General features: G+C 48.7%; 1 protein-coding gene across 2 annotated transcripts in view; it reads left to right on the top strand.

The window, feature by feature from the left end:
* Nucleotides 1–322: 322 nt before the first annotated feature.
* The window catches only part of CCNJL (cyclin J like), a 53,601-nt gene continuing 43,670 nt past the window's right edge, over nucleotides 323–10,253 (top strand). Inside the window, exons 1-2 of one of the 2 annotated variants that reach the window (XM_081826273.1) lie at nucleotides 323–366; nucleotides 1,141–1,255. In XM_081826273.1, the coding sequence (XP_081682399.1) occupies nucleotides 1,190–1,255 (66 nt within the window). In that variant the 5' untranslated portion in view covers nucleotides 323–366; nucleotides 1,141–1,189. Of the gene's footprint in view, nucleotides 367–488; nucleotides 750–1,140; nucleotides 1,256–10,253 lie in introns of those variants that run through there. The other variant, XM_081826272.1, reaches the window with a different exon arrangement.

Raw genomic sequence — 10,253 nt, 5'->3', positions numbered from 1 at the left:
TCCAACCTAAGACGAGATCTACACTCTGCGGGAACACAATAAATACCAGTTCACTTACTGATCCTCCTTTAGAATGAAGGACTCGTGGATAACCAAGAGTGGCTTTTCTCGAGCTTTCGTGGGAACTGTCCGTTTGGAAATCTACCTCCCCATAGCAGGACAAGTTTAAAAAAAAGAAAGAAAGAAAGGAAAAACAGGTGAAACCTACGTAAGACTGGCTACAGCAGCGCACGCGGGACACAGAACTTTCTGGGGGCATCCTGCCCGCGCGTTTCACGCGTGGTGCGCGCAGGTGGCGCTGCGGTCCCTGCGCTCCCCGCGCAAGCCCGCGAGGCGCCCAGGAGGCCACCCAGAGTCTCCGCGAAGGTGAGAGGAAGCTTTTCCACCCAGGCGGGGGAGGAGGGCGGGCAGGAAGCGGAGCCAGCACTGGCGAAAGAAAAGTCTGCAATTCCCAGCCCCCCGCCCCGCGGGGTGCGGGCCGGCGGCGCATGCGCGACGCCCGGGCCCCAATTCCCCCAGCGAGGGAGGGAGGCCCCCGGCGGCCGGGAGGCTGCGAGCCGCGGCGGGACCCGAGCGCATACAGGGGCGCTGCGGCGGCGGCGGGGGCGAGCGGGGCTGCGGAAGCGGCCGCCGAGAGCGTGGAGCGCCCCGCTCGTTCGCCCAGACGCGTGCAGGCACCCGAGGGCACCGCCGGCTCGGCTCTGATAGGGGCCTGGCGCCCGCAGCCCCCCACGCCCGAAGAGGGATGCGTGAGTTTGGCCCCGGCTCTAGGGCAGGATGTGGGAGCAGGACAAAGGCTGGGCGGCAGGGGAGGAGTTGGGGACGGCGAGCCGGTGGCCGCTGCCGGAGCCCCAGCCTCGGGCGACCTAGCGGAGTGGACAAGTTTCTCTGCAACTTTTGCAAAAAGAAAGATAAAAATTCGGCAAGTTGTTGCACAGCTCCAGGTCACCCCGGCTCCCGCGAGCAGAGGGCAGAGGGGCACCGCACCCTTGCCGGGACCGGAGACGACCATCAGCTCCGCCGAGCAGGGCAGGAAGGGGCGCCCGTTCGGGCCCCAACCGGGGACTAGCGAGGGTAAGGGTGCCGGGGGTCGGAGCCGGGGGGCGTGCTGCGGCTGCTCAAGTTGCCGTGTCCACGCAGGGTGCGCCCTGAGAGCCCGGTAGCGTCGGATCGCTGCGCTGCATACCCGATGATGGATGAGCCGTGGTGGGAAGGGCGCGTCGCCTCGGACGTCCACTGCACCCTTCGCGAGAAGGTCAGTTCCTCCCCGGCCGCGGTCCTGGCGCTGGGCATTTAATTGGGTCTCAATTCGATGTCCTCTGGTCGTCCCGCGTAGGTACTCGAAACTCCCGGCGCCTTGCCTTCTTCCTGCCCTTACCCTTCTCCCGGAGTGGGGGGGGGGGGGGGAGACACTGGAGGTTGGGAGAGCTTTAACTGGTTTTACTTATTAGGAACCCAGACAGCTAAACGGAGATAGTCACTGTACTACTTAAAGCTGTATTTCCCATAGTATTGATACCTGAGATGATTTTAAATAGTACATTAAAAAAAAAGATTGTGCATTTATTTTAATGTGAAATTTAAAAATGTATATCTAGCAAGTTCTGCATAGGATAAATGATGCTGATTCTCATTGACTGTAACGATGTAGCAGTTTAAGATAGAAAAAGTTGTGACTCGATATAAAGAAATGTTAGGTAAATGAAAGTACACGGAATATATAGTTATGCCCCCCTCAAAAAAAAAATCTCTGGGATGGGACTGAATAAAATCTAACTAGTCTAAGTGAGAGGCTACAAAACTGGGAGGATGTGGGGAAAAACAAACACTCCCCTGTCCCCTGCCAGTTTGCCTCTGGGGGCGGCTGATATGTGATCCCTACACTCACTCTGCTCACCTTAAAGAGAGAAGTGCTGATGGGCACTGAGAAGGTAGAACCTCCAAGAAGGTTGGTGGCATGGCCTGTGTGTCTTGCCTCCTGATTCTGGGCTGAGACTGGGAAGGGTGGTTTGGGAAACAGGTGTGAAATAGAGTGTATTGGTTTTCCTTCCTTTTTTTTTTTTTTTTAAGATTTTATTTATTTATTTATTTATTTGAGAGAGAGAGAGAGCAGGGGGAGGAGGAGAGGGAGAGGCAGGCTCCCATGTGAACAGGGAGCCTGATGCAGGGCTGGATCCGAGGACCATATGATCATGACCCGAGCAGAAGGCAGACACAACCGACTGAGCCACCCAGGCGCCCCTTGTGTTTTGGTTTTCTAGGGCTGCTGTGACAAGGGGACTTAAAACAAGAAATGTGTTCTCTCACAATTCTGGAGGCTAGAAGTCTAAAATCAAGGTGTTGGCAGGGCCATCCTAATCCCTAGCGTTCCTTGGCTTGTAGATGCATCATTGCATACTCTGAGTTGGCTGTCACAGGGCTTTCTATCTGTGTGTCTGTCTTGTTTTCTCTCCTTATAAGAACACCAGTTCTACTTCAATCCAGTATGGTCTCATCTTAACTAATTACATCTGAAAAGACCCTATTTCCAAATAGGGTCACCTTCAGAGATTCTAGGTAGACATGAATTTGGGGGTGTGGGTGGATACTATTCAGCCCAATGCAGGGAGGGAGAGGCCTTCCTAGAGGGGTACTTGGGTCCCTGCACAGACAGGTCCCACATCCATTGCATTTGTACCTAGTGTCTGTGGAGTTCTGCTTAAAAAGTCACCAGCTATTCAGGGGTTTTTTTTCCTCATCAGGGAGTAGCTGTCTTCCAACCGTATTATTATTGTTATTTTCCTGTACCTACTAGTCTACCTCTGTCTTGCATTGGTTTCTCAGGCCATAGCTCTTTTCTGCTTCCTTTGGTCCTCTCCCGGGGGAGCAGAATGGCCAACATGCAGCCCGTTCTGGTCATCTAGAGAAGGAATCTAGGTCTTGGTGTTCAGTTAGAAAGCAGACCAGGCAGTCTAGGCTTGGTTCTTTTCTGGGTGGTGGCTAAATGAAGTAGAGAGAACTGCCATGGAAACTCAGCTTCCTTGGTTCTCATAGGCTTGAGTGTTGTCCGTTCTGCTCAGAGCTCGGGAGCAATGACTGTGACCTGATTTGTCCCTTTCATGCGGGAAGGCTCTCTGAGAGCAGTAGAAACTGAACGAGCTCAGGTACCTGAGAATCCCCCGTCTTTTATCCAAGCGTTCCAGCCACTCAGGGCAGCAGGGGCAGGCAGTCCCCCACTGACTGTGCCTCAGCCACACCACAGTGCCATCCGTGGTAGTTTCTTATGGGCTGCCCACCTCAGGGGGAGGAGAGGTTGGCCCAGGTTTTACAGGTTAGAAGTAGAGACCTCGCCTGGCGGTTGATGCCCAGGGTCCCCTGTGATGCCCGGGGTCTTATCTCAGGTTCCTTTGGCTATAGTGTCCTGCCTTCCCAATATATTAACTATTTTTCTGCTTTATTTCCTCTTTCTGTTCAAAGAAGCAGATGCCCCTCAAGACAAGTTGGCTTTATGGAGAGTGTGCAGAGAAAAGTGAGGACTGGGGGAATCCAGACAGCCTCACCTTTCTTAAGGAATGAGGGCTGGCCTTTCATTTTCCCCAGAGTAATTTTCTAGTAAACATCTATTCCAGTAATACATTTCTAACCCTGTAGGACAACTTTGCAAGTGTCTGGCACACAGTCGACCCTCCTTGTTTGTCAAATGTTGCCAGATGAACACAGAGCATGTTTGCATGTGTGCTGTTGAATTGTCAATCATTGAACCAGGAGTGGTTCTGCTCCCTGGATTGATGCAGGAAGCAAGGCTGGAGCACAGAGATAACGGGAGCCCCACTTTGTCAGATGTGTGATTCCAGAATAGTGTTATACTATTCGTGTGTAAAATGTGACACCGTGGAAGTGAACTGTGGTGTTGGATGCAGACTAGTTATGGCGGTCAAACTCCAAGCCGCGTGTTTAATCTCTCTAAACTTTGAACCCGGCCGCCATTGTCCATTCTTCCCACTAGCACCAGAACTTAGACCGTGTCAGTTCCCTGCCTAAAGACCTCCAGTGTCCTCCCATTGTACTCACAATTACCTCTGCCTGTAGGACCTGACACAGTTGGGCCCGGGCCTGCTCTCCTACCTTGTCTCCCACTCCTGACACTGACCTCCTTCTCTTCCTTGAATGAGTCAAGCTTATTTTGCGTCTCAGGGCCTTTGCACTGGCTGCTCTCTCTATTTGAAGTCTGCATTCCCCTATTACTATTCCTCTGTGTCTCTCCATCAAATCATCCTGTTTTGTTTTCTTTATAGTATTTACCAGTATCTGGATTTATTTCCTGTTGATGATCTTTTCCCCTCTTCTAGAATGTATGCTCTGCAAGAATCGGCCAGTGTCAGTCTTACTCAGTGCCAGGTGTCAGTGTCCAGAATAGAGCCTCTCCGATCTGAGCGGAGTTGTGAAAAGAATGATCTCCTTTAGTTTCTTCTTCTGTAACCGGGGTGGGGGGGTATTTTATAGGAATGTTAGGAGTGACTGAGGACCTGAGAACTGTGGGAGACATGTCACGTGACAGGCATTGTGCCTTTCCACTTGATGATTGTTAAATATGAGGCCGAATGTGAAACCGACAGTCACTTTCATGTAGTGTGTGGTCAGAGTAAGGCTTGGGGTTTGTGACTACCCTCGGAAGGCTTCATTAAGTCTGACAGGTAATCCTTATTAAGAAAGGCATCATTGGGTGCCTGGGTGGCTCAGATGGTTAAGCGTCTGCCTTCGGCTCAGGTCATGATCCCAGGGTCCTGGGATCGAGTCCCGCATCGGGCTTCCTGCTCAGCAGGGAGCCTGCTTCTCCCTCTGCCTCTCTCTCTCTCTCTCTCTGTCTCTTATGAATAAATAAATAAAATCTTAAAAAAAAAAAAAGAAAGGCATCATTATCCCATTGGGCTATTGGATGGTAGGGGGTTGAGGCTGAGAAAGGCATCAGTTTACCAAAAGTCACGTCCCTGGGACCCAGCAGCTAGACACTGTCAGCAAATTCTAAGCAGCTAGCCTAAAGCATCCTGACTGTGATGGGGAGAATGGAACCTTCCTCCCACCCACATCGCTCTGGAGGAATGCCTCTCTCTCGGGCTACTTTTATCCCATGCTCAGCCTTAAATTGCTGCCTTCATCATCCTTCCTGGCCTTGCTTCTGCTGGAACTGACCTAGAATCCCTTTCTCTCAACTACTTCCTCCTGGGGCTGGGGTGCCAGCCAGTACAGGGGAGTCAGGTTTCTTACTTGTAACACCTGTGCCCTTGAACTTCTTCAGTGAACATGAGGGGGGAGCAGATCCTCACCAGGCCAGTGGTGACAGTGAGGCTGCTGGTGATGTTTCCCCATTACCAGGTGTATGTCCCCATGAGTATCCAGATTAAAGCTGAGAGCCCATTAAAACCTGGGGCGCCTGGGTGGCTCAGTTGGTTAAGCGTCTGCCTTTGGCTCAGGTCATGATCTTGAGGTCCTGGGATCAAGTCCCGCGTTGGGCTCCCTGCTTGTGCTCTCTCTCTCACTCTCAAATAAATAAATAAAATCTTTAAAAAAAAACAAACTGAGAGCCACCTTTTCTTTTTCCCCCAAAAGAGGACCCCTTAAGTTTAAAATTAGCTTTAAATGGGGTGCCTGGGTGGCTCAGTCATTAAGCGTCTGCCTTCGGCTCAGGTCATGATCCCAGGGTCCTGGGATCGAGCCCCGCTTCAGGCTCCCTGCTCGGCGGGAAGCCTTCTTCTCCCTCTCCCATTCCCCCTGCTTGTGTTCCCTCTCTCGCTGTGTCTCTCTCTGTCAAATAAATAAACAAAATCTTTTAAAAAAAAATTAGCTTTAAAATAAGTTTAAAATTTAAGACCCCACCCTCCCAAAGCCATGTTGATAAGCCCTACTTGGCATGATCTGGTAGCTTTATCTTCCAGGGCCCTGGGGAGCCTGCGTGTCAGAGGCTCCCTCCTTCATCCTGTTCACCTCATCCTAGGATCGGGGTCATGTGATATCTCGGAGGTCTTCTTGGCCTGCCGAGATCTGCAGGGCAATCAGCCTCCTTCCTGAAGCTTCCTTTCTTTGCACACTCAGAGAACTTTACCTGTGTGAGACCACGTTTCTTGAACCAGTAGACTGATAGAGGACGTTTTTACTGATTTGTGACTGAATTTATACAAAGATCTTCCTACACACCATCAACAAAAATGACATTTAGTGATGATAACGTTGGCAGGTACTGTTGATTGAGCACTCACTGTTTCAGGCGGTGTGCCGAGCATGCCCCCCCACCCATGCATTGACCCCTAATGCTGGCATTGACCTTGTTATACAGATGGGAAACTACAAGACTCAGAGGGTGTAACTCTGTTGAGAGCAAACAGATCATTGTATCAGAGCTTGAACAAAAATTCATTTGCAAAAACATCCATTTTAACGAAGATTGGAGATCTGTGGCCGGGGACCATCAAGGCTGTACCATCCGTGGTGCTGTAGGCTCTGGGTTTCAGTCCGTGTTACGATGACTCTCCAAGTTGGGTTTTCTTTAAACCACCCTGAGCAGCTAGCGGTCCCAGGCTCTGGCCTTGCTCTGGGCTTTGGAAGGGCCTTCCTTATTTGGTCCTGGCACCTCAGCTGTGTGTGGTGCTTCTCACCCTGAAGCGATTTGGCCTCCGCTGTCGTGTGTCCCTGGGGTGGACACGATGGTGTTCTAACTTGTCAGGGCAGGGGAGGGACACCTCCAGGCCTTCTCTTACCCGAACTCTGACAGCTGGAGGTGGTAGAATCTCACCCCAGCTCGGTCCCCTGCCCCTGGGTTAAAGCCACATCATTTTCTAGTGGCTTCCAAAGCTTTCACGTCCTTTTATCTGTCTCTTCCAATATCAGTGTTTTTTTCTTCTCACTCTTCTCCCTAAATTCCTTAAACTTCCCCACTGCAAGGCTGACCATTTGACTCTTTATAGAAAGTGTTGATCCAAGTCCATGCTCCCAGTTTGCCTGGATCGAGCCCTAACTGGTTTTTCTGTTCTCCTCCCCTTTTGGGTTTCTGCACACCCAGGGGACAGTTCTTCCCAAATCATGAGACCAATCTGGATCTACCAATAAGAAAATGTTCTAGATACTGGCCACAGGACGTGTCTGCCCAGCTTAGTTCCCGAAATCTGTCATTTAAGCCTATCAGACCCCAGTGGCTGGTTTTGACAAACCCTTATCCACCAACAGGGCTGCCTTATGGTTGTGGTCTTCAAGGGAGACCCTAAGTTGCAGGCCCTCAGGGCCCTTCCTGGAGGGGAAGGTGAGGCTTTTAGTATAAGCAGGGTTTCCTGCAGTCCTGTTGGCACGGGTGATGGGGCTGCCCCCTGGGGTTGTATAGAGAGGATGGAAGACGGATTGACAAATGGGGTGGGGGGCCTGGATGAGACGTCATTCATGGTGGCATCCAGCTTTGAGACTCCCTGACTGCAGGACCCCCACCTGTATTCTGAAGGGAGCTGGGGACAAAACTGAATCAGAATTGGGTGTTTTCTCATGAGCCCCTCTGGTCTTAGACAACAGAAGCTCTCAGTGTGCCCACAACACTCACCTGAGACTTGGTCTCAGTGCACCTTACCTGTGGACGAAGCAAATTGCCTTAGAGCCTTCCTTTCGTCTGCACATTAGGATGGTGTGATCCCCGCCCCCACCTGCCTCCCGGGTGTCCCAGGAGAAAATACATGGGTATGGATGTACTCAGTCAGCTTTTGGGGCCTCTGGATTTTGGGGGAGGACAGGGGGTTGGCGGGTACCCCGGTTGACTGGGGAACCCTGTGCCAAGTGAGGGGAGGATGTTTAAAGCTTTGATCTGGCCCCGTGCCTCTACCCTTGACTTGTTCTTTGTCTTCCTAAACCACACAGCCCCTTGGGTAAAGGGAGTGCAGCCAACGATTCTCTGGTGTATCTGAGCACCTGGCAGAAAGAGGTGACACTGTGGGTCTGCTGTTTTCTCTCTTTTTGTTTTTTTTTTAAGTTATTAAACGTACACACACACACAGGGTGGGGTGGGGTTTTTGGGTTTTTTTTTTTTTTTGCTTGTTTGTTTGTTTAGGAGACTACAAAAATACATACAAGCAAACAGAAGAAAGTAAAATTCCTCCTACAGTCCCAGCACTTGGAAGTAATGATATTTTTGGGTTAGGTTCTTCTCTTCCTTTGTGTGCATGTCATCATGATACATTTTTATTTTGTCTTCTGTGTTTTGTTTTTTTAGTAAAAATGGAAAATATCTTGAGTCGAAACACTCTGTTCATTTCATAGTTTATCAGGCACACATTTCTGTATCATTCTTCTGCACCCAATTCCTGGTTATTGGACACTAGCAAAAAAAAATTAGAAACAAACGATTGTGCTTATTTAGAATAAGTAATATGAGAACATGGTAACAAAAACTAAGCTATATAGAGGGGTAGATAGTGGGGCGCCTGGGTGGCTCAGTCGGCTGAGCATCTGTCTTCAGCTCAGGTCGTGATCCTGGGGTCCTGGGATCAAGCCCTACTCAGCAGGGAGTCTGCTTCTCTCTCCCTCTTCCCATCCCCCTGCTCATATTCTCTCTCTCGCTGTCACACTCTCTGTCTCAAATAAATAAAATCTTTAAAAAGGGGAGGTGGTAGATAGTGAATAGGCCTCCTTCCACCCTGTTCCATTCCCCTAGTTCCATTCCATTTACTCTTTCTAAAAGGTACCACTGATCCCAGCTTCTTGTCAATATTTCCAGAGTTATTCTATGTGTAAACAAACACGCGTATGTGTGTGTGTTCTAACACAAGTGTAGTAAAATTTACACTTTCTTGTACCGTTTGATTTTTTTTTTTTATTAAAGATTTTTTATTTATTTATTTGAGAGAGAGAGAATGAGAAAGAGAGCACATGAGAGGGAGGAGGGTCAGAGGGAGAAGCAGACTCCCTGCCGAGCAGGGAGCCCGATGCGGGACTCGATCCCGGGACTCCAGGATCATGACCTGAGCCGAAGGCAGTCGCCCAACCAACTGAGCCACCCAGGCGCCCCCGTTTGATTTTTTTAATGTGTATTTTTAATAATTTAAATATTTTCTGTGAAACCAGTGAACAGAAGGGTTCTGTGACCAGAAGGGTTTGGGTTTTTTTTGTCTTTTCTGCTCATTGTGACTATGAAGGAATATAGTAGATGCTGGATAAATTTTTATTGACTAAATGGATGGGATATTTCTTTTGGGCCATTTTTTATCTAAAAATATATATTTTATCTTATAAAATGCCACTGTAGTATACTATAGTTCTGTAACTTAATTTTTTTCTTTCATAACTTTATGTCATTAACTATTTTTCTACAATGCCATGCATCATGTTTTATTGTGTGGATACACCAGGATTTGGTTGGCTCATCTCCTTGTTGGATATTTAGGTGGAGCTGCTTATTCATTTTTTAAAATTGAGTTGTAATCTATAGTGCAATGTACAGATCTTAAGTGTGCATTCAGTTTACAGTGCACAGTGAGTTTTGATAAATGTATGCACTCATGTAACTACCACCATATTCAAGATACAGAACATTGCCAGAGCACCTAGCTAGCTCAGTTGGTAGAGCACATGGCTCTTGATCTCCGAGTCATGAGTTCGAGCCCCACATTAGGTACAGAGATTGTTTAAATAAATAAGCTTGAAAAAAAAATCTTAAAAAAAAAAAAGATATAGAACACTGCCATCAACCTAGAAAGCTCCCCTGTGCCCCTTCTCAGTCACTCACTCCGTCCTGCTCCCAGCCCCAGGCAGTGATCTGCTATTTGTGGATTGTATTTATCTTTCCTGGAGTTTCATATAAATGGAGTCACCCGCACGTACTGTTTTCTGTCTGCCTTTTTCTATTTAGCATAATGTAGCATTCATCTGTGTTGTTGTGTCTATGAGGAGTTTATTTTTTTCCTGCTGAGTAATACTCCATTTGTTTATGTATACAACACAACTCTTTCATCCATTTCTCGCTTGTCCTTTGAGGCATTTCTAGTGGACCGTTTGATTATAAATTGCACCGTGGTGGTGATCCTAGTTTGTCTGTGCATATGGCCATGAGAATAAATTCCTAAAATAAAATTGTCTGTCATAGGGTAAAATTTTGAGAATTTTGCCTATCACCAGTTAATAAATTCCCAAAAGGTTGCATCTGTTTGCACTTCCACCAGTGGTGTGGGAGAGTGCCTGCTTCCCAACAGCTTTGCAAGACCAAGGTATTGCTTTTTTTAAAAAAAATCAGTGCCCTTTGGATAGGT

This window comes from Leptonychotes weddellii, chromosome 7, assembly GCF_054177405.1.
Source record: "Leptonychotes weddellii isolate Sample4059 chromosome 7, ASM5417740v2, whole genome shotgun sequence".
Taxonomy (NCBI): domain Eukaryota; kingdom Metazoa; phylum Chordata; class Mammalia; order Carnivora; family Phocidae; genus Leptonychotes; species Leptonychotes weddellii.
Note: the sequence above shows the minus strand (reverse complement) of the source record. Positions and strands in the feature narration are given on the sequence as shown.